This window comes from Peromyscus californicus, unplaced genomic scaffold, assembly GCF_007827085.1.
Source record: "Peromyscus californicus insignis strain IS unplaced genomic scaffold, ASM782708v3 Scaffold_11__1_contigs__length_118956290, whole genome shotgun sequence".
NCBI lineage: Eukaryota > Metazoa > Chordata > Mammalia > Rodentia > Cricetidae > Peromyscus > Peromyscus californicus.
The window spans coordinates 49,814,164-49,837,994 of NW_026294402.1; the positions used below are offsets into that span (position 1 = coordinate 49,814,164).

The 23,831-nt window shown below is 50.1% G+C and overlaps 1 protein-coding gene across 3 annotated transcripts in view; it reads left to right on the forward strand.

The window, feature by feature from the left end:
- The window catches only part of Tmem266 (transmembrane protein 266), a 119,497-nt gene that overhangs the window by 69,474 nt on the left and 26,192 nt on the right, over positions 1–23,831 (forward strand). For 2 of the 3 annotated variants that reach the window (XM_052760916.1, XM_052760925.1), the window contains exons 4-5: positions 9,107–9,261; positions 12,189–12,262. In XM_052760916.1, the coding sequence (XP_052616876.1) occupies positions 9,107–9,261; positions 12,189–12,262 (229 nt within the window). Of the gene's footprint in view, positions 1–8,066; positions 8,299–9,106; positions 9,262–12,188; positions 12,263–23,831 lie in introns of those variants that run through there. The other variant, XM_052760934.1, reaches the window with a different exon arrangement.

A 23,831-nucleotide genomic window follows, 5' to 3' on the forward strand; every position in this document is an offset into this window, starting at 1 on the left:
TAATATTTCAGGTCCTCCAAGCACTTCTGCAAAGGCCAGGATCACATTTCTAGGATTAACAAACTAAGGCCCCAAAGACTGGCTTCAGGGTCTAGTCAACATGTGGCTGGGATTAGATACTAATTGCCACCAAAGCCAAGCCAGTCCTTTTCTCCACCATGTATTTGTTTGTTTTTGAGACAGGGTTTCACTCTGTAGCCCTGGCTGTTCTGGAACTCACTCTGTAGACCAGCTGGCCTCGAACTCACAGAGATCTGCCTGCCACTGCCTCCCGAGTGCTGGGATTAAAGACGTGCTCCACTATGCCTGGCTATAAATTAACCTTTTAAATGCCCAGAACAGCTCCTGGTGCATAGAGCGTTGTAGTTGGCTAGGTTTTTTTTTTTTTTTTTTTTTTTTTAAACTCTTTGCTGTCTGGGGACCCACCATCCAGCTCCCAAATAAATACTCAGAGACTTACTCTTATTTATAAATGCCTGGCCTTAGCTTGGCTTATTTCTAGCCAGCTTTTCTTTTTTTCTTTTTTTTTTTTTTTTTGGTTTTTCGAGACAGGGTTTCTCTGTAGTTTTGTGCCTTTCCTGGAACTCACTGGGTAGCCCAGGCTGGCCTCGAACTCACAGAGATCCGCCTGACTCTGCCTCCCGAGTGCTGGGATTAAAGGCGTGCGCCACCACCGCCCGGCCCTCAGCTTTTCTTAACTTAAATTATCCCATCTACCTTTTACCTTTCTCTATTCTATATTCCTTTCTTTCCTCCTTACTCTGTGGCTGGCTGGGTGGCTGGGTGGCTGGGTGGCTGGGTGGCTGGGTGGCTGGGTGGCTGGCCCCTGGCGTCCTCCTCTCCGCTTTTCCTTGCTCCCCTCTCTTCTCTCAAACCTAGATTTCTCCATCCATTATTCTCTCTGTCTGGCAGCCCCACCTATCTCTCCTGCCTCGCTATTGGCCATTCAGCTCTTTATTAGACCAATCAGGTGTTTTAGACAGGCACAGTAACACAGCTCCACAGAGTTAAACAAATGCAACATAAAAGAATGCAGCACATCTTTGCATCATTAAACAAATGTTCCACGGCATAAGCAAATGTAACACATCTTAAGCTAATATTCCACAACAGATTGTACCATGTATGTGTCTGTTAAACCAACAAAAATGAAGCATAGATAAGGAGAGAGCTGGATCTCTGTCAGCCTCATGGCTTTCTCCGACCATGTGCTAGCCATCTGCAATGAATACAGTAAAGGAAAACAAAGGGAATGGCTTTCTCCGACCATGTGCTAGCCATCTGCAGTGAATACAGTAAAGGAAAACAAAGGGAATGGCTTTCTCCGACCATGTGCTAGCCATCTGCAGTGAATACAGTAAAGGAGAACAAAGGGAGGGCCAGGACATGCTGCTGACTGTCAAAGCCACCACCAAGTCCAGCGGCTTCCATGGTGCCGGTGCTGAGCATCACAGAAACAGGGCATGTGGGCCAGACCGGGCTCCTCAACCTTTCCCACCCTGAGCCCTGTACAGAGAACCTGTTATACAACCATAGGCACATAGGAATATAAAGTAGGTATACAAACCAAACACTTACTGATAATACATCATAAAGGAGTTTATTTAAAATAATTCTCGCCGGGCGGTGGTGGCGCACGCCTTTAATCCCAGCACTCGGGAGGCAGAGTCAGGCGGATCTCTGTGAGTTCGAGGCCAGCCTGGGCTACCAAGTGAGTTCCAGGAAAGGCGCAAAGCTACACAGAGAAACCCTGTCTCGAAAAACCAAAAAAAAAAAAAAAAAAAAAAAATTCTCTGGTAGCCATATAATCCCCCATTAAAAGCTAAAGCAAATTTGCACATTAATGAGATGAATGTACCTGTTTATGTTTACAGAAAGAATTAAATCGTGACTGAATCTGTGATACTCTAGGGTAGAGCATCTTCAACAATATTTTATTTTTTTTTAAATCTCCAGTGTTGAGACCGTCACTTCGCATAAATATATAACACAAAATGACAAAAGTGTGTTTGTTTAAGGCTATTTCAAATTATTGGAGTGTCTGTCCTGATCTGAAGTCACAAAATTCCTTTAATGATTTCTGTTTTTGGAAAAGGGTCTCCTTATGTAGACCAGGCTAGCCTCAAACTCTCAGAGGTCCTCCTGCCTCTGCTCTTGAGTTCTGGGCTTTAACAATTTCTAAATGAAAATTTTTAGCATATTAATGAGCAATTAAAAAAAACAATCTAATATATTGCAATCTAGAGATATACTAATTTAATATGTATATTAAAGATAGATAGGAAAGATAGAAAAACAGTAAATGTTTCTATTTCCCATAGTTAAACCATTATGTTTCTCTAACAGCAGAAAAGTTTGCTTACAGAATAGAAACACTGCAATTCATTAACATTTCCTTGTCTCAACTTTGAGCCAAGGTGTTTTAGGAAGTGTCCATTGGTATCGCGTGGCGTGACAGCCTGTGTTCAGATCCAAGGCTACGGTGAAGTTGGGAGATGCAACATGATGTGTTACACGTTTGATATTTGTGGGTGTGGTACCAGAGACTGAGCCTAGGGCTTCGCACATGCGTAGGCAAGTGTTTTCTCCACTGAACTACCCCCCAGCCCTCTTTTGACCCTTCTTCTGTGTTTTTTTAATGTGTGTTCCCATGCCAGTGGAGACCAGAGATCAATGTCAGGCATTTTCCTTAATCATTCTCCAACTTGCATTTTGAAACAGGGCCTCTCACTGCACCCGAGCTAACCAGCCAACCAGCAGGCCCCGGGAAGCTGCCTGTCCCTGCCTGCCTAGCTTTTTCCATGGATGCTAGGGGGTCAAACTCAGGTCCTCGTGCTTCTGTGGCACTCTACACGCTGAGCCACCTTCCCAGCCCCATGAATTTATTTGTTTCGTGTTCAGTAACCTTTAGCCAGATTTTCATCACCCTCACTAGAAGTGATGAGCAGAGAAACCACAGAACTAGACCGCTCCGCGGCTAGAGAGGAAGGTTTGTTGGGGATCAAACGCCAAGTCCCTCTCAGGAGGCATTAGTTCCATGACCTCCCCGTGTGTCTTCTGTTGCTATGACAAACACCAAAAGCAACTTGGGGAGGAAAGGGCTAATTACATCTTCCAGGTCCAGGGTCCACAATCAAGAGACCCTGGAGCAGGAACTCGGGGAAGGAGCCTGGATGCAGGAACCGAAACAGAACCACGGAGAGACGCTGCCTATTGTCCTGATCTCCTCAGCTCGCTCAGCTTGCTTTTTTAAATACAACCCAGAACCACCTGCCAGGGGTACCATTGTCCATAGTGGGCTGCTATTCATTAATCATATTAATTCATAAATCATATTAACCAAGAAAATGCCCTTCCAAACTTGCCTACAGGCCAGTCTGATCAAAGCATTTTTTTTCAATTAAGGTTCCCTCTTCCCAGATGGCCCCAGCTCATGTTGGGTTGACAAAAATCCTAACAAGCACAATGACCCCTATGTGCGGTTGCGGCTCACGGTTTAAGAAGCTAGGCAGGTGGAAGAGACCACCCAGGTCTCCCTTGATAATCCTCCGTGAGAGTCAAGGAGTCCCTGCATCTCCTGAGACCTCATGCACAGGGCTGTGTTTTTGTGCACATTTGGGGGCATATGACCATTGTTTTCATCAACTATGCGATTGTTCTGCTCCGAGCCAAGCCACTGGTGTAGAAGACAACTTCTGGCAGGGATGGGCTAGGAAAGCCTGGTGCTCCGGGCTTCAGCTCAGCTGCTGCGACCACCTGGCTTCTTGACCCATTCTGACCTCCCTCAGTTCTTCTCTTGGGACACTTGAGGGATGGCAGTCTACATGTGCAACTAACAAGGTCTTCTGGCCCCGTCACCCCAGGGGAATCAGCCTTTCTGATGTCACCACCCCCCACTGCCGTGGAGCACCTTTTAGGATGACACAGTGTCTCCACCATCTCCACAGGCTCCACCCAGGAGAAGGCAGGCAGTTTCCTCTGCCCCTTCCGTTGCCTAAGCACACAGTGGATTGTGGGGTGGAAGAGGCTTGGCCCTGGAAGAGCAAGCTCAGCCCTGACTGGTCCACACCACATGGCCTATTTCACCTTTAGGATGGGGCTGTTTCAGTGCCAAGTTTGGGAACACTGCCTGATCCTGCCTACCTGCCTTCCAGGCCAGTGCCAGGATTGGCCTTGCCTCCCAAAAAAGAGCCTTGGGGGGGAATCTCCAAAGTTCATTTTCATATTCTAGAATTTATTCTCTCAAATTGTTACCCGAACAGCTAAGAATATAGAGCAGAAGCCGCACAGACCCTCACCTGCTTCCCACCCCCCGGACTCCTGAGGCCTCAGGAGGGGGTGCCGGAACTTCTCTGGAATACCTCCTGCCGTCATGCCCATCTGTCGGTATTTGAGATTTGGGCAGCCCAAGCCCGCCCCAGGCTGCCCCTGGCTTTTGTAGCGCACTTTGGGAAATAGGAGCACGCCTGCCCTCTGGTGGCAACTCCAGGAATGACATCACCCCGGGGCTTTGATTCCCCAAGGCCACCAGAAAGTAATTTTTCTCATGCCGGCTTCAACCCAGTAAGTTCTGTGATCTTTAGTTAACCGCTCAGGGATCTTTAGAAACGGGAAATATTTCCTCCTCTTGCCACGAACACACACTCTCCTTGCAATGACTGAGTCACTTGCATTCAGGAAGTATTACCAGCTATTCGGGACCCCAAACCTGGAGCCTCCCAGGAACCTGCAGTTTTAGCGCCAGCGTTCAAGTTCCCTCTGGGGCGCTCTGCCGAGAAGCCCAGGTCCTTACTCCTATGGAGTTGTACTGCCCTGTCCAGGTCTCTCTTGTTCAAAACGGAGCCACAGGCAAGCCTCCTGGGCTTCTGGGCTTCATGCTGAGCTGGTTGTGGCCCTGCTTACGGTCACCAATATCTCCGTCCTGCTCCTAAACTTCCTTCACCACACACCCTGTTCATTCTCCGTAATACCTGTCAGGACAGCTCTCGCCCACATCACCTGGGCTCTCATTGAAATGCAGCGCCAAATTCAGTGGATGTTCAGGAGGACACAGCTTCCGGAAACCAGTGGGTGCCCAGGTGATGAAGAGTCAGGACAGTGGGGCTACACCTTGGAATCACCCCAGGAAGTTAGACCATGGTCCTAACCCGGAAGTGGGTAGGGCTTGAACCTTGGGGCTTTACAACAACCTCTGACCTGGATGCAGATCCCAACTCCCACCTCCAGGCCTCCCTGCTCGGACACATCCACCCACAGTGGTCCCTTATGAGATGGTCTTCCTTTGTCCGTGTCTCTGAAGTCCCTGCTGAGTTGTGGGGGTCACTGGGATGAAAGAGGTTCCTCCAGTAGGTGTGATATCACCAGTGATACAGATATCACCTCCTTGTGCAGCCAGGGGACAGACACTCCCAGGCTGATGTAGCTGGAGGTAGCAGAGGACCAAGCTCTGGTTGGGCACACCTAAGCTGCCATGGGATTAGACATACAGGACCTGAATAGGTAGGCTTGACTTTGCACCTGCTTTGGGGTTTGGGGGTACCTATAGGGGTGTGGGTGCTCCTCTCCAAATAGGTTGTACCAGAAAGTCTTTGCCCAGCGGGAATGAGGACTCTCCCATGGTTAGCTATATGGCGCCCCCCTCCCCTAGACTCCTCAACTATATATTCTAGCCCCATGCAGTTTGGGCAGGGTTGGTGGGGAGCAGCTGGATACTCAGGTGAGGGTCCCATGTCCTTCCCACCCCTTGATGAGGGGATGGAATGGTCAAGAAGTCCTGCTGGGGTAATAGTTTTCAAGTAAGCAAGCTTACTAGCACAGGGTGGCGAGCAAGGCTCAGGGGATGGCCCTGTATACCTCAACACCTGGTTTTAAATGTCTGCTCAACTCTTCACCATCCTGAGTCCTGCACTGGCTCTGGGTTTCCCTGCTAACGCCCCCGTCACCTTATAACTGGTTTGAGTTCCTCTTTCCCACTACAATGTCACCAGTTTTGCTGACTTGGGACACAGGGCCCACCTAGCCCATACTGGGGGCACAGCATCCTTTGACATCCAGATCTGCCCCTGCCTCCTTTTTGAGGCCTTCCATCTGATCCTCTCCGTGGCTCAGGCTAACCTCAGATCGCCGCAGGTGTCTCCAGGCCTGCCCACACCTCTTTCACCAGTAAAGTCAGCATTTTCATACTCGGGTAAGCTGCAGCCGAATGAGTATTTTTCCTCCCCTTGGCTTGGGGGCTCTCCTCTGGGGCAGAGGGAGCAGCAGGCTCTCGGGGTGCATCTCACGCTCATCAGATGTACAAGACAGGGGGTGGAAGGATGCCCAGCTGCTTCCCCTGACCACGAGGGTGAAACCTCCTGTTCACCACTGGACGTCACCCAGGGCCGACAGTCTTCCCAGCTGCCTGTTTTATTTATAGCTTCCAAAGCTGCTTGGCTCCCATTTCAAATGACAATGAAATGGCACCAGGGTTAGTGGCCACTTAGAGTGGATGTGGCCACTAACAGTGGATGTGGAACTGGAGCTGAGGGGTCTTTGTGCCCTGGAAGAGAAGGCATGCATTGGAAGACCACAGGGTGGGAGAGGCACAACACAACATTTCCACAAGGCCCAGGCCGAAGGCTGGGCACAAACTGAGAGGTATGAAAGGTACGAATAGGGCCAGGCAGAAGGGGAGATTGGTGTGGCACAGGGGAAAAGTACGGAGCAGGTAGGACGGGGCGGGGTGTGTGTGTGTGAGGAAGGCAGACGGACAGAGTTCTCAACAGCCAAGAGTGTTCGCTGCAGGAAAGCATCTGCAGAGAGTGGATCCAGTGAGCAGCGGCCTTCCGCTTCTGGGGGCCTCCAAGTGGCTGGGAACAGGTTGTCCGCGAGCACCTGGTAGAGGCTTCACTGTCCAGTACTTCCCTCTGCCTCTCATGATGACAGCTGGCCTCAGGGGGTTTCCTCTAGATTTCTCTGGCTCCTCAAGGTGTCCCAGGGTCGTGTAGCCTCAAGAGAAGGATATTTATCACTCAGAAAGTACTTCTCCTGGCTGCTAGGGCTCTTTTGTTTTCTCTCTTGGAGTACAACTGAGAAAATCAACCTTGGGCTTCTAGGAATATTGCTTTTTCAAATACTATTATGGCCTCTTTCTTCATCCGTACGTTTCTCCGACTAAATTACAGTCACTCTCACTAGGCTCCTTGAGACCTTCAGCTCTGAGTTTGCCAGACCTAGCAGAGAGCAATACATAGGGCCCTGTAAAGTTGGAATGGCTTGTGTGTGTGTGTGTGTGTGTGTGTGTGTGTGTGTGTGTGTGTGTTTAGAAGGGATCCTTCTATGTAATATCTGGGATATACTTGTGTTAGGAATATCTGGGATATACTTGTGTTAGGAAGTTGTTCGTTGTTTATCTGAAATTTCAAATTATCTAGCAGTTCTACTGAACTCTATGTGGCTTCTGTTTGGGCTGACCTGTGGAAACCCGAAAACAAAACAAAACAAAAACAAACAAACAACAACAACAAATGAGAAGTGTGGTCAGTGCAGTGCATTTGAAGTTTCACCTGCAAGGGGCCATGCAGATCCCATTGCTGGTCTTTGTGATTTAGCTCCCACTGGGCTTTGTAGCCCTGTTTTCCATTTGCCTCTTAAAGAGAAGCCTTCGCTTCTGACCTAGCCAGTGTCTTCCTCTCTCACTCCATACTCTTGGCCTTTGTAGGAACTCATGTCAGTCATTTTTCCCCCATCCAAAATGACCTACTTAGCTTCCTCCATCATGTTAAGGTCTCCAAGCATCTCTTTCTGGAACCTGCTTCCTGAGTCTGGAGAGGACCATGTCTGGTCTTTGCGTCACCACTGAGCCAAGGATAGAGACCATCAATCATTTCCATAGGTATTAGAAATATCCAGAGAGACTTGAGCAAGCCCCATTTCCTGGCAGGTTTCTTCAAGACTGTCACCTCTGGCATTCAAGCTTTCTCTGAACAAACTATGAGGAAGATGTCACCAGTGTCCGCATCATTTTTTCAGAGAGTGCTAAAAAGCAGAGCTGCCTTCCCAGCCCATTGACACCTGAGTATTCAAGAGGAGGACACTGGTCCTGCTTGCAGCAGACTGCAGCAGACTGACTCCCTGTGGATGGGAAGGATGAGGGGATGGTCAAGCATTTGGGCCATCAGATATTATTATCGTGACCATCAGTACCATCATCACCATGAGCAGCAGCATCACCCTCAGTATCATCATCATCATCATCATCATCATCATCATCATCATCACCATCATCATGATGTCATTTCAGCAACACTGTGTTTTCAGGTCAGATACATTCTTTCGTTTAGCTTTCAACAACTCTACAAGTTAACAATACTATCCTTTACCTTCCAAATGGGGAAGTGGAGTCCCAGAGTGATCTGATGTCTTTGCACATGATCCTAGGGCAATGGGGTAGACCCCAAAGTCAAGACTTCCCTGGCTTGTCTCAGCCCGTTTAGGGTGTATAATTCTCACTAAAAAACAGATGGGCAGGCAGGGACAGGTCATAAACAACCAAATCAGTGAGGTTCGAATGCAGCGCCCTCTTGTGTTCCTCAGGGGTGGGGATCTAGTACCCTGAGAGGCTCAGCTGCTCTGCGCTCCTGTGGCCTCCGGCCCACTCCCGACCTATTCAGGAGAGTCTTGTGGTGACAACAGCTTGTCCTGTGGCTCTTGCCCCCCTCCCCGCCCCCCCCACCCGCATGTTTGACTCACCTGTGGGTGTGAGGTTCACACCCATTTCCGAGCTGAGAAGCCTGAATCCCAGAGAGTTCCCATAAGTTCCCAAAGCCACCCTGTAAACACAGCTGCGTCCCTTAATGAGATTGTTTTACTCTCGGGACTTTACCCAGGGGCCTCTTGAATAAGCTCAGTCTCTCATGAAGCCCTGCTGCGGATGTAGCTCCGTGGTGGAGTGCTTGCTTAGCTTCGCAAGGCCCTGACTTCCCTCCCCAGCACAGCCTACAAAACGAAATAACATCATGGTGAGCCCAGGCCCCGGGGGAGCCGGGCTGGTTGATTTGAGGCAAGGCTGTGGCCAAGGTCTCTCCCCTCAGCCCCTCAGCCTCTCTTCTTGCTTTTGTCCCTGCAGGTCTAACTGGCTGAAGCCGTGCTGTGGGAAGAGAGCAGCCGTGTGGCAGGTATTTTTGCTCAGTGCGAGTCTCAACAGTTTCCTGGTAGCCTGTGTAATATTGGTGGTGATTCTCCTGACTCTGGAACTTCTAATAGATATAAAGCTTCTCCAGTGTGAGTAGCCAGAGAGATACATATGCCAATACATATGTCAATATTCACTGTGCATCTGCATCCCTCAGGGGTCCCCAACCTGCAGACTGGGATCGTCCCCCAGGTGTGTGCCACCGCCAAGCTGCTGGCCCCACGACAGCCCATGGGGATTGCCCCTGGGGAGGGGACACATTTGGTGGCTTCTCTGTCACTATCTGTCCAATGTGGCCTCTTCAGTCCCCTCCCTAGCATTCCATAATCAGAAACTGATGAGACAAAAGCAAAAGTTGGGGACCCCTGTATGCATCTTTTTTTTTTTTCTATATTGTTCTCATTTGGAATTTTCCAGGGTGAAACTTTTTTTCTGGCGTAAACAGTTCCGTTTTGGGAAGTTGGTCACTGGTCGTCACTAGCCAGCAGCTGCAGGGCTGGTGTAGGTACCGGCCTGAAGCGGGCAGCATCCTTTACACGTGCCCTGATAGCTTTGAAAATGCTTTTCCACACCTACACCTTCAACCCTGCCCGCAACCCTGTGGTGCCCAGGACTGGTAGGACAGGACCCCATTTTACAGAAAAAGCAGACAAATTAAAGTTTGTGGGAACTAGAGACTCACCCGAGGTCAGAGGAACAGAGCAGGACGCTCCAAGCCTCTGTTTAACTGTTTGGCCACTTTCCTTCCTTTGGGGATTCCTTCCAGTCTCATGATGTTGGCAGTTTGGTGCATCTGGCACCAGGAGGCTTGACTTCTTCCGATGCCCTGTGACAACATGGCTGTAGCGTGGAGGCCCGCTTTCTGTGCCCACCCTTGGGAACACCCTGCTTGGTGCAGCAGAGGGCCAGAGGCCCACATGTCTGGCCCTTGCCTGTGGATGAGCGTATAGCTTATGGGAAAGTCCCTACACACCTTTCTGGATCCGGGAGGTGAACCATTCAAGTACAAATACTTTAAAAGTGGAGTTAGTGGCTGCCGAGAGCGTTCGGTGTCCACCATTGACAGAATCCAGGACAAGAGGCTCAGCCCCCCCCACCCCGAACCCATTTTGTTCTTTGTTTTCTCAAATGCCCCAAATCCTTACTGGATCTTCTATGCTCAGGGGTTGTCACGGCTCCCTCCAAGACACGCCAGCCTTGTCTGCTCTCTGAGAGAGCACAGAATTGCTTTTGTCTGATAAGCCTAGTTGGGTTTTATGTAGCCGGTGGCCCCTTGGTTCCAATTAAAGTATCTTCCAGCATTAAGTGCCCAGTACTGGTTTTACACTCAGCCTGTCTTCAATTAAACCATGCTGTAGGCTTTCCCTCCTCGCATCCAGACTGTCTGTGTTTTATGAGACCTGACCATAACGGAACCCTTCTTTCCCTATGGTGGGCTATACTGGGGCCCTGAGCTTCTCGGGTTGTGATGAGGCATCGGGTAGAACTGAGAACCCAGCCGACACTGGAATTTTGCTTAAAATTAAGTATCCAGGAGATTGATTTTGGTGGGAGATCCAATAGCAGCTCATAAAAGGCATCTTAAATTCCATAAAACGCACAATCCGAGATTTATTGCTCTTCTAAAGCAAACCGTAAAAAAGGCACAGGAATTCATTTGAGAAATAATGGGGAGAGATTTTATGTTTCCAGAATCATCTGAGGTCTTTTTGGAGTCACACAGGCCTCGGCTTCTTGGTTCCCACTGGTATTCATGTGGCTGAGAATGAGGAGGAATTCACGGTGTCTCCAGGGCTCATCCTTCGAGGGTCAGACTGGCCCTGAGCCAGGGAACCTAATGCATCTCCCTCTTGGAACCCAGAACTGCAACCTTCCTCTTGGATTTGCTTGAAGACCTCATTTTTACCCACTCCCAGAGTTCACAGATTCTAAAACATTGGGAATTCCAGCCCTACCCAAAGAAGATATCTTTCTTTGACCCCAGGGGTCAGCTGAACAGCTTGAAACAGGCCCTCTAGAGAGTCAACATGACCTGTTTGCTACAACACCCCCACCTCTTGCCCTCAAAGTTCCCTTGATCCATCCAGAGGATTCCCTCTGGGGACCATTTTTCCCTGTTTCTACCAAGCTCACCCCACCATTGCCCTGGACTCCATTGCCCTGGACTAGCCTCACTAGTACCTAAACTGCGACCCGCTAGTGTTTGGAGGCTGTGGTGTCCTGTCCTTTAGAGTGACTGACTGACTAGCTGAGACAGAGTAAGGAGCCATCAGTGCTGGCCTCCCCCTTGTGGACCTGGAAGGTACGTTTGTTGTCCCAGCCGGCAGACTCTGCTGCCTTCACCCATCAGCTCCCCGTGCCAGGCATCACTCCAGCCATCTTTCCAGAGCACACCGCTGTCACCCACCATCTCCAGTACCGCAGGTTCAGAATGGAAGGGCAGAGGCTTACCCGGAGCCCCACACAAAGTGCGCTGAGCTGTGGGGCTGGTGTGCTGTGGATCTGGAAGCTGCCCACTCAGGCCCACCGCCTTGCTGTGGTCGTGACCCCTCCTCCCCTGGGTCTGGCTATGACACAAAGGACAAGAGCATTCAACAGGAAGAATCAAAGGAGGTGGCCTTTGAGGACAGAAGGGCATTTGGGTCACCATGCTCCTCCTACCACCTCCACATAACCACTGGTGGTAGCTACCCTTGCTCTCCGACCCAGTTTCTTTTTTTTTTTTTTGGTTTTTGGAGACAGGGTTTCTCTGAGTAGCTTTGCGCCTTTCCTGGGACTCACTTGGTAGCCCAGGCTGGCCTCAAACTCACAGAGATCCGCCTGGCTCTGCCTCCCGAGTGCTGGGATTAAAGGCGTGCGCCACCACCCGCCCGGCTCCGACCCAGTTTCTAACAGATCCAAATGTGTCTGCAAGCACCCAGGGGTCCCCAGAGGTCTGCCTCCATGCCACAAAGCCCCCTGGACTGATGGACTCAATTCTTTGCTCCTAAACCTGGCCTCACTGTGTTCATTACAGTTTCCAGTGCATTCCAGTTTGCTGGTGTCATTCACTGGATCAGTCTGGTCATCCTCTCTGTGTTCTTCTCAGAGGTAGGTAAAGATTCGGGCCCTGAAATCTCCTTGGGGCGACTCATTCCCGGGAAACCCAGGTTTCATTTCACTGTACATTTCCTAATGTCAGGCCCTCTGCTATCCCTGAGGCTGAATTTCACCATACGATACAGCACAAGGAATGTCTACGGACATAGACATGCAGGCCGGTGGCCAACTCTGATGGAGGGATTTGTCTCTAAGCAGGTGACCGCTGCTCAGAATCCAGAACGTATGCAGGGGTTGCCAAGTGCAGTCCGGGTAATGGGTCTGTGAAGGTGAGACAGTGCATGACGTAGCTGAAGGGCAGAAGTTGTGTCGCCAGCGATGAGTATGCAGGAGGCCAGGCCCAGGAAAACCAGATGCAGAAGCAGTTAGGATTTGCTTGCTTCAGGGCCAAGGCAGTGGACTTGACCAGGTCCTGTGAAGTCCCAGCTGGAAGGTGTCCCTGGGGCAACAAAGGGCTATGCTTCTGAAGTGCTTTAGACAGATGTTTCCTGGTATTGCTGGAGTTGATGGCTGAAGTCCACGTCTGAAAAGCTAACTGGAGTCTCCTAGCCCCTAGGTTTAGTGTGGGAGTAGAATAGGCCCACATGGCTCCTGGGTCATTTGACAAACCTCAATACCAGGGCATGCCCTGATTTTTTTCATGGGGAGTGACATCCCTTGAGCAGTCCCATACCATCAGTGATACTGTGGCCTGTGCTTGTAGGATACTGGCTTGTAGCTGTTTCAGATAGGGCCTCCTGGAAGGATGGGGAGGGCTGTGGGCAGTGAAGGGCAGAGAGTTTTGTGGGGAACCTTTTCTTCCAAATAGAGCCAAGGACTGACTAGGTCAGCTGGCCACTGGCCACTCTACCTGGCTGTCCTCACCTTCCACCACAGGTACGCATCTGCCCACAAAGAGCCCTGTAACAACTTTCAATGGAAGATAAACACAAATAAGTTACAGAGCCTGCTGGGAATGCACGGGCATGGGTGCACACATGCGACTGCTTGTATACTGGAGAGAACACAGCACAGGCTGAGAGTGAGGGTGTGAGCCTGGAGAAGAGAGATAGCGTGGGCGAGGCTGTGGAATGAGAGATTTTATGTTATGGCCAAAGGACCCAAGAGGCTGAATCCCAGGGCCTTCTCGGGCCTAGCCAATAGCTCTGCTGTCTCCCTAAAAAATCAAAGGAGGTCTCGGCCTTACCCTTCTAGTTCAGAATGCTGGGTCTGGGTGGGGCCGGGCAGGGTAGCAGGCATTCCAAGCGTAGATAGAACACCTTCTTCCCCAGACCTTGACTCCTGTAGCTCATAGAACTGGCCAGGAAGCTTCCTAACCAGCTAACTGAGGCCACTAGTGGTGCTCAGGTGCTTGGAAGAGGCTGACCAGTAGTTTGAGATCCCCAGAGGGTCCAGCCCTGCCTGGCCCCTCATCTCTGCTTGCTAGGATTCCCTCCTGCAAATCCCTGGGCCAGGGCCAGATGTCTCCTTGATGCAAACCTTGGAAAATGTGCCCATGCCTGTGACTGCCAACAAAAATGTTTAACCAGTTGCTGTGGTTCTCCCCTCTAGCCCTCTGCTTTGGTTTTATTGGCTTTTGCAGAATTTATTGCCCAGCGTTAATTTGGCATTCCCTTCCTGTCCCTGCCAGAGACAAACCAACCACCTGAAACAGACAAGCTCCTGTGTGCGGGAATAGAAGCCTCAGAGGCCTGACAGCCAACCCCCACAAAGTGGGGAAGGGGCTGAGTGTCCCACAGACTCGGCTTTCTCTGCAGAGCCTGTGGGATGAGGAGAAGGGCTAGTCCCTTGCCTTGGACCTTGTCATAGGCGGGGAGGATGGAATGGAGCTAGGCTATCAACACAGAGGAGAAAACTCTCCCCATATAGTCTGCCCAGCATGAATGAGGGGCTGTGCACAGTGATCTATCTGCTGAGGCATTCTGGCTAACAAGGGTGGGCTTCTGTAGACTCACAGAGCGTGAAAACCCAGCATCAAAACCTTGGTGCCAGCAAGCTCTCAGATGTCCCCCACAGCATGCATTGGTGAATATGGGTCATTTGTGCCCTTGCAATGAATGACTGGGGTACCTCTAACAGAAAGAGCCAGAGAGCCCAGTATCCCTCCGAAGTGTATCAGGCCTACGTATTTGCCTGCCAGAATGCTAGTGTGGTCCTTTTAAAATGCTGCATAGGCCGGGATGTAGCTTAGTTGGTACAAAGCTTACCTAGCATGCAGAATCCTGAGATCGAATTCCAGCACTCCGTAAGCCATGTGTGGTAGTGAGTAACTGTGATCCCAGCACGAGGAGGCAGAGGCAGAATGAACTGAAGGTCAGAGTAATCTCCTGCTACAGAGGAAGTTCAAGGAACAGCCAGGGATCCACGAGACCTTGTCCCAAAACACACACAAGCATGTTCGCACACACACACACATATACACACACACTATATATATGACGGTTATGACGGTTATGACTGGATGACTGGACCAACTATCTGGGCCTCTAACCTGTCTTTCTTGTCACTGCCTTCTAGGGGCCTGGCATTGGCAGGTTGAGAAGAAATCAGGAATCTGGGGGCAAGATCAGGGCCAAGGCCAGGCAGAGAAAAAGGGTCTAACCAAGCAAGGCCTCTGAGCACAAACGGGGGTAGCCAGTCCTCTCTTCTCGTCTGGGAGGAATGGCAGTGACCTCCTTTAGTTCTGGCCCCTTCTTTTTCTGGAACAGACTCAGGGGTGAGCTGAGAGCCAGGGGTCTCTTGAGAAGTCATGGCTTACCTTCTCCGGCTAGCAAGAGGACTGCCTTACTCAGGCTCGTTCCACACAGGTGAACTGCCAAGGGCTGCGGCCGCCCCAGGGCCCTTTGCCTGTTTCTGAGCATTGCTCCACCCTAGTTTCAACCGAGCCTTAAGGAAGGATGACAGGCCATGTTACAGGTTGGAAAACTGAGACCTGGAGAGGTGGAGAAAACTGTCCAGAGTTCACGAGGATAAGCCAGACACAGGCCTCTGGTGGGTGAGCCGTCCACTACCCCATCTTCAACGCCCCAGAGTTCTGAGGCTGCCCCAGGAAGATGGGGCACTTTATCCTGGGCAGGCCTCAGAGGGCAGAGCTATGTGAGAGTCTGCCATGGGGTCAGTTCAAGGACATCTGTTCAAATGGGCCACACTACTGAACAGTGAGTTGGGACCTTCTAAAATAGCAGGAATGGGTGCCCTCAGGCAGACTAGGGGACAGTCCCAACAGGACCTAAGGGGAGAGTATGCCCACGCAGCTTCCAGGGCCCTGTGGTGCTTGGTCATGCAGGGTCACCGTGTTCCCACGTGACCTTGTACACCAAGAACAAGCAGAGTCTTGGGAATCAAAATGAGAATTGTGCAAATGGGGTTTCTTAAGCACAGCGTGCCCTTGGCTGAGACCGGGCCCAGCTGGCCACTTAGAAGCGGAGTCCACTGCTCCTCTTCCTGAGGTTGCCAAAGCTCTCGGGGCCTCCTGAGATCCTGCCCAGGAAGAAGAGACACAGCGGGCGTGTAGACAGGGGCTTCGGGGTGACGGCTGTGCAGTGGTCGAGACAGCTGCTTCCTCCCCCCCCCCCGTGTATGTGTGTGTGTGTGTGTGTGTGTGTGTGTGTGTGTGTGTGTGGTACTTGTGTATGTGAGCATATGTGCACATGTGTACATGTGAATATGGAGGCCAAAGGTCTCTGCTGGATTCCTTTTTCAATCTCTCTCAACCATATTTCAAAAAACAAAAAACAACAACAAAAAAACCCAGGGTCACCTACTGAACCTGGAACTCACCAATTCAACTAGTCTAGGCTGGCTAGTAGAACCCCAGGAGTCCTCTGGGTTTTGCCTCCCCAGTCCTGTGAGAACGATACCACACTAGGCTTTTACCTGGGTGCTGATGGGTGGCATTTAGTACATACACAATATGCAACTGGTACCTCCAGCTAGCTCCAAAGCAACTTTACCCCCAAACGAGACCCCACACTCATCAGCAGTCACTCCCACATCCTCTTTACATAGCTCTTGCCTACCCAAATCTATTCTTTGTCTCTATGAATGTTAGTATTTTTTATGCTTCCTGTAACCGAGATCATGGACCGTGTGGCTGTCTGTGTCTGGCTTCTGTCACTGAGCATGTTTTCAGGATCGGTCCATGCTGCAGCATGAGTCAGGACTCCATTCCTTTTTATGTCTGAGTAATAGTCCATCATGTGGGTGGAGCACATCAGTCATCAGCTGAGCCAAGGGTCTCCTTTCTAAAATTTACATGGTTATTATGGGGAGGAGGGAGAGGGTGTGTGAGCCTCTGAGTCAGTTCTCCCCGACATGTGGGTCTCAGGGCACGAACTGAGGTCAGACATGTGGAAAGGACCTTCAACTGCTAAGCTGTTTTACCAGTCCCAGCCAGGTGTCTTTTGATGTCAACCACAGGAGCCCCTTTCTGCCAGAGGCTTCACAGAGCTGTCCCAGGGCAGCACTGACTCGGGAGGGAGCCCAGTCCTGGCCATCTGTCTTGGGAAGTCCATTGCCAAACCAAACTGGACCACACACTTATCTCTCTACGTCAGCAGCCAGATGGTGATTTGGGGTCCTCAAGGGATCCTTCTTCTGCCTATGCTTTGTCTCAGGAGGCTCCTTGGCGCTCAGTCATCAGATAGGGAATGAGGAGTGTGTGGTACTGTGCTCTTTTCTCCAAAGGATGAAGGGTGAGTTTGCTTGCTCTCAGTGTCTGTTGGAGGGAATAAATTCAGCCACTGAGATGCTGTGTGATCTTAGACAAGTCGCTGTCCCTCTCTGAGTATTGTTTCATGAGCACCAACATCAGGAAATTGGCTCAAAATGTGGGCTCCCTTCCTGACCTGACCTGAGGTGAGCCCACTGCTCAGACTCTAGAGTAGAGACTGTCTTCTCTTACCCACTCTGTGTTCCACAGTGGTGTGAGGGAATCAGATTCTAGACCTGCCCCCTCTAGCCATGGGAGCCATCATTCACTTCTGCTGACATGCCCATGCAGAGCGGACAACATGTCCAACTGGAAGGCTCAGCCAGCTGCATCATTGGAGATGCTGTCAACAGCTCTTAGGTCCTGAGCTACAGGCTCCCAAGGGCCTGCCTTGATTCTAGAGATTTCTAGAAAAGTTCCATCCTGCCTCCCACTTCATGCTATGCCCTGCACTCGGTTATCTCATCTCTTGGGCACAGAGACAGGGAATGGAAGACTTGATTCTGTTCCCCTGCCTCCCTTTATCTCCTGGCAGAGGGCTGGGCATGTGGCCTCGACCACCAAAAGAGTGAATCAAACTTGTTTCTGAAAAATTACTCCTCAAAACCTCCTTTCCACTTTTTGATTTGCCATGACCTTGACAATGACCTTATGGAGCTGGCAAGTCAAATGTGAAGATAATTGTTCTAAGCAAGCTGGAAGGTTCTGTTTGCTGTTCACAGCCTAGCTCACAATCAGCAGAAGTCTGCAAGACCATGTAGATGGCCACCTACCAGGTTTCTGGACCAGGAATCACAACAGGGCTATGCTTGGGCTGTGGATACAGCAGTGGTTGTCCCCTTCCATCTCTGAGGCTAGAAACAAGCCCAGATCTGGAATGTTCTAACTACACAGCATTCTCCTAGGAGAACATCCTTGCTGACCTGGCCTCGGAAGCAAACGGGACCTGACATTCAGCCATCAGGGTTAGGTTGAGAAGGGGCTGGGAAGCCATAGGGCAGACAGCCTTGATAACTGCTTGTGCCTCATTTATACCCAGGCCATCTCAGAGACTTCATCTGAGCAGCCTGATATAGAAAAAAATTGGTTTACTGTTTATAAGAATGATTTTTCCTATGTATCAGTTTAAAAAAAATCAACAAGCCCAGATAAGAAAACAAACCTCTCTTTATAGCCTCACCAGCCACAGATAACCACTGTTAATTTCACCTATGTCCAGCGGCCCTTCTCCCTCCTGTCTTGGTGTGGGTTCCCCACAGGAGACATGAACCCATGTCCTGGTTGACTCATGTGAGGGACCTGCTAAACAACTGTTCTTTGCAATCTTGAAAACCAGCTCCCTCCCCGACCTTGCCCCGTGCACTCCAGACTGCTGAGCTGGCCAGTATTCCCCCACGGCTTCCCTCCCTTCCTGGGCTGGGTTTTGCCTTCTGTCACACTGACGAATCACTTACTGTTTCTGCATTGACTCCCTTCTCACAAAGGGAAGAAGCCTTGTAGCTTTAGCTGTGAGAGCGGACATTCCCCTGTATTTTCTTTGCTGCTGTGGGATGATTCCTGGAGAGATAGAAGTTGTTTGGACTCTATTGCTTTGCCAGGCAATTTTTTTTTAGGTGAATTAAGTAAATTCAAACATGTCTCAGTGTATTCTAAGTATAAAAGCCAAATAGAAATGGCCGGGCTAACAGGGAGCATACTTGCCTGGTTTTATGTATTCATCTAAATGATGTGTATCAACACACTTACTCTATTTTATTGACATCTTAGAAACCTCTTTATTCTTTGAGAAATATTATCTTTTTGCATATGTATGCATGTGTATGTACATACATATGTATGCATGTGTATGTACATACACATGTGTGCAGGTGCATAGGTGTGTGTGTACACATTGGTGTGCACGCAGAGGTGCTAGAGGACAACCTCATGACAGTCTTTCTTTATAAGCTGTCTGCCTTGCTTTCTTAAGACAGGGCCTCTCCCTGGCTATTACCACTTAGCCTGGCTGCACCGGGAACCCCAGAGTCTGCTTGGCTCCACCTCACCAGCACTGAGCTTCAAACGCTATGCCTGGCTTCTGAGAACTGAACTCAGGTTCTCAGGTTGTATGGCAAGCATTTTACTAAGCTATTCCCTATCGTGGTTTTTTTTTTTTTTTCTTTTTTTCTTTTTGAGGAGGGCTGTGTTGAGACAAGGTTTCTTTGTGTAGCCCTGGCTGTCCTGGAACTCACTCCATAGACCAGACTGGCCTCGAACTCACAGAGATCCGCCTGCCTCTGCCTCCCAAGTGCTGGGATTAAAGGCGCCACCACCGCCAGTCCCCCTATCCTTCTCATCATCTTTATTTCAAAAGGAAAAATCCAGTTTTGATGTCCTCTTCTCTGAGAGCAGTGCAGTGTTGGTATCTGTCCAGTAACATCCAGCAACTCACGCCATGACAGCCAGCCAATAACCAGTGCTCAAACTATGCCATCCTTTCGGCTTGCTGACTTACAGAGGAATTGGATCCACTGCTGTTTCCTCGAGTGGTTTTTAATATCCCAAAGCATTTGAAAACAAAATAAAGGGATGCCTCATAAGGAGATCAACACCAGGAACACTAAAATAAAAAACAGATTCTGGAGCTGGAGAAATGACTCAGCAGTTAAGAGCACTAGCTGATCATCCAGAGGACCCAGGTTCAATTCCCAGCACCCACATGGCAGCTCACCACTGTCTGTAACTCCAGTTCCAGGGCTTCTGACACCCCCACACAGACATACATGCAGACAAAACATTTGTGAAAGTAAAATAAAAATAAATTATAAAAAAGAAAGAAAACAGATTCTGAGTTGAGGAATATTTTATGATTCACTAGGAAACTTGTTTATCTGAAATTACTGATTTAATGAATATCTGTCAGGCTATCAGGAGCTGGATGATTCCTGCTGTTCTGTTTATTCTGTTCACAGAGACCAGATGTACACATGTGAAACATCAGCCTTTGTGATACGATATGACACATTGAAGTCAGGGATTTTAGCTAGAACTGGTGTCTGGAGAACTGGTGAGGGAGAGAGTCCAGGCTTGGAGAGATCCATACCCCTTGTGGCAAGTGGGAGCTGCTGAGGCGCTAGGCAAAGGGGTCATGATGAAGCTCTGGGGACATGGTCAGGGTTGGAGGTTGTCAGGACAGGAATTCGCAGAGCAGTTAGGAGGGTGATTCAGCTGAGAGGGACTAGGACTCTGAGCCAGAAAGGCAGTCATCAGAAGGGAGAGTTAAAGGAACAGGGAATGGATGGAGAGGGCGGGCAGGAAGAGTATGGGCACAGGGATAGGAAGCAGAGGTCTCCGAGGGTCTGGCTCAGTCAGTGAGGGGACAGCGATGTCCCTTTGCTGTTCTGGGACAGGTAATCAGAAGAGACATCTAGGCTGCAGACATAGAGTTTGGGGCTTCAGGGAACTGGAGGTGGGTAAAGGCAAGGGTGCAGGGAACTGAAGAGAGGCAGCAGCCCTGGGAGATGATTTTGGTGTGGGCAGAGGATGTAGAAACCTTCAAATGTAGCTGGGAAAATGTAGCCAGGGAGATGGAAGGAAAGTCCGGGGTGCAGGGGTGGAAAGGGAAGAAGGGGGTTGCCCTAGAAACAGTGCTTTTCCAGCAGGGCAATTGCTAGCACGGCAAACTGCCTGTAAACCTGAGCCAAACAAGACACTCTAGGGCTTTGGCGTCAGGGGCTCATTGGTAACCCCGGGACCATTTTACTTTGGCATCAGGGGCTCGTGGGTAACCCTGGGACCATCTTACTTTGGCATCAGGGGCTGAAGACAAGTTCCAACAGGTTCACTAGAGATGCCTTTGTTGAGTCAGTGGCTCCGTGGACACCTGTGGTCCATAAGGAATCATTTATTTTAATTTTTAGACTTGAAAATGTTTCTGTGCTGAGAGGAAGTTCTGGAACTCTAAAGCCTTGCCCGTCCTCTGCTCAGCAAGGTCTGGGACACTGCTCCATGCACTGTGAGTGCCCCATCAATGTCAGCCACTTAACTGGCAGACACACAATCACATGCCTGCTGCCCCTTGCTTTCCCCTGTAGGCCTTGAACACACCCCTTTAAAATAGGCAGGAGTCGTGCACCAGTGTGAGGAGAGACAAGGAGGTCAGCTTGCCTGAGAGCTCAGGGCTGCTGCAGGGATCAGCTGCTATCTCTGGTTGGATGCACCCTTTGGACCCTGGGAGGAGGCAGTCTCTCAGGTCACCAGCCCTGTCTCCAGGGATCTAGATGGAATAAGCTACAGGGAGTGATATGTTTTTGTGTTCCTTCTCAAAAGATACTTGTCACTCACAGACATTTTTTTATGTTTGGGTTTGTGCACCTGAGTGTAGTGCCCATGGAGGCCAGAAGAGGGCAGCCAATGTCCAATCAACAGGTAGTTGTGAGCTGCCCAGTGTGGGTGCTGAGGACCTAACTCAGCTCCTAACTCAGGACGTGCTCTTAATCATGAAGTCATTTCTCTAGCCCTAGAACTCTACTTTAAGAAAGCTCAAGACTGATTAAGTTTCTTCTCCTGCAGGGTTTCCCACTGTATTAGTCAGGGTTCTCTAGAGGAACAATATGTATAGGGTGAACACACACACACACACACACACACACACACACACACACACACACACACACACACACAGGTGGAGAGGGGAGAGGAGGGAGGGGAGAGAGGATTTATTAGAGTTGCTTACAGGCTGTGGTCTGGCTAATCCAACAATGGCTGTCCCCAATGGAAAGTCCAAGAATCCAATAGTTGTTCAGTTCCCAAGGCTGGATGTCTCAGACAGTCTTCAGTATGTGTTGGAATCCCAAAGAAGTAGACTCTAATAGAAGGAAGGAATGGCAGCATCAGGACAGATGAACTTGCCAGCGAGAGCAAAGGCAAGCAGGCAGAAAGCAAAAGCATCCTTCTTGCTGCCCTTTTATATGGGTTGCCACCGGAAAGTATGGCCCAGATTTAGGGTAGGTCTTCCCACCTCAAATGACCCAATAAAGAGAAATCCCTCACAGGTGTGCTCAGCTGCTTGGGTTTTAGTTCATTCCAGCTGTGGTCAAGGTGTCAGCCACCACACCCACATTCCTTTTTATCGATGTGTAGTTGGACCCTGATTCAGGGCTTCCTCCCACTGCTCTCATTTAACCCCAAGGAAAATTTGTCCAAGATCTGCATCCCCCCAGGATCATCTCCAGCTCAGGGACCCAGGGACCGCTCACTTCCAACCCCACCAGGCTGAGGCAGGCCATGGCCTGGGGACTGGGGTGTTGCCCGGCTCTGCTCAGGAAGCATTGAGCCAGGAGGAGCACCTCTTAAAACTGCCCAAAGTTGGTGTAATTCTAGCAGGTACGTCTTCCTCTATCCACTATGATCTTCAAACTGATTCCCCTACGGGGAGGGTCTCAAGCCCCCACACAAAGTCAGCGTTTCCTCCCTCTGGATTCATGAGCCAGGCTTGATGGAGAAAAGGTGAGGCAGGAGGCAGGTCTAGGCACCGGAAGATTTACCTGCCCCCTGAACCTCAGTGCCTGCACCCATCCTATGGAGCAGGAGCTTGGTTTATAATAAATACCAAATGAATCCTCTTTGAGGTGTGGCAAGATTCTTCCCTGCCTTGCTGACTGAGCCACCATGGGAAAGAAGCAGCCAGGGCTGCAAAGTGCACCTTCTCCCAGAGCTCTGCACTGGAGCTTTGCTTCAGCCCTGTTGATAAAGCATAGTCTAGACCTCGAACACAAAGTCTAGTGTCCTGGGTCTCCCTGGGAGCCCAGGAATCTGGTGTTTTAAACACACACACACACACACACACACACACACACACACACACACCCATTTTGCTGGAGCAGGGTCCCTCCTTGTTGAGAAGCATATCTTCAGAGATGTAGGATGTGCTAGGTTTTGGGGGTGATGGGGCAGGTTCTTTGGTCCATATACACAGCACAGATATTTGCAGAGGGAAGGATGCTGTGGGGCCTGAGCTAGCAGGTGGGATGTTGTGGAGCTGGATTTTCACTCTGGCTTTGACCCCAACTGGAAGCAACTGAGTCGGGGCCATTGCTTGCCAAAGTGTGCCCTGAGTCCTTCTTCTCACGGATGTCTTTGCTGCAGTGTCTGCTGGCCTAGGAAAGCAAGTCTCCCAGAGCTGGAGGTCAGGTGCACAAACAGACCACCAGAGAGGTCAGGCAGGGGGTCATGCACAAACCGCTCCTCCTGCTTCCCTGACACCACAGTGTCAGCAAAGCTAGATGCCCACTTCCTTCCTGGGATACCTGGGCCCCATGGGCTGTCTGCTGCCCTCTCCTCCTCTGCCTCTCACTCATGCCTGGCCACACCCCTCCCCACATCCTTAACCTACATTCTATAGACTTCTCATCTAAGACCAGCCTTATTTTATTTTGATCCAGGGTCTCATTATGTAGCCCTGGTTGGCCTGTAACTTGCTATGTAGAGAAAGCTGGCCTCAAATTCAGAGATCCACCTGCCTCAACTTTCCAAAAGCTGGGATTAGAGGCACGCACCACCACGTCCCCAGCTCTGCTTTTGAAGAAGTCTAACAGTTTTTCCCGAGTGAGGCTCCTGAGGAGTGGAATCATAGACACAGAAGATGGATTGGAGGTGGTCAGGGGCCGGGAGCATGGCATTATTGTGGAATGGTGCAGATCTCCGCTGACGGTTGTGTTAAGGGTCTGGTGGTTGATTGCCACATGCATGCATACTTAATTTTACAGGTGTGCACCAAAAAGGTAAAGTCCGTATGCCGTGTCTCACAGCGGTCGGTCCTTAAAAATGAGTAACTGTGGCAACAGCAGCCATCCCATTGATCGTATTCAG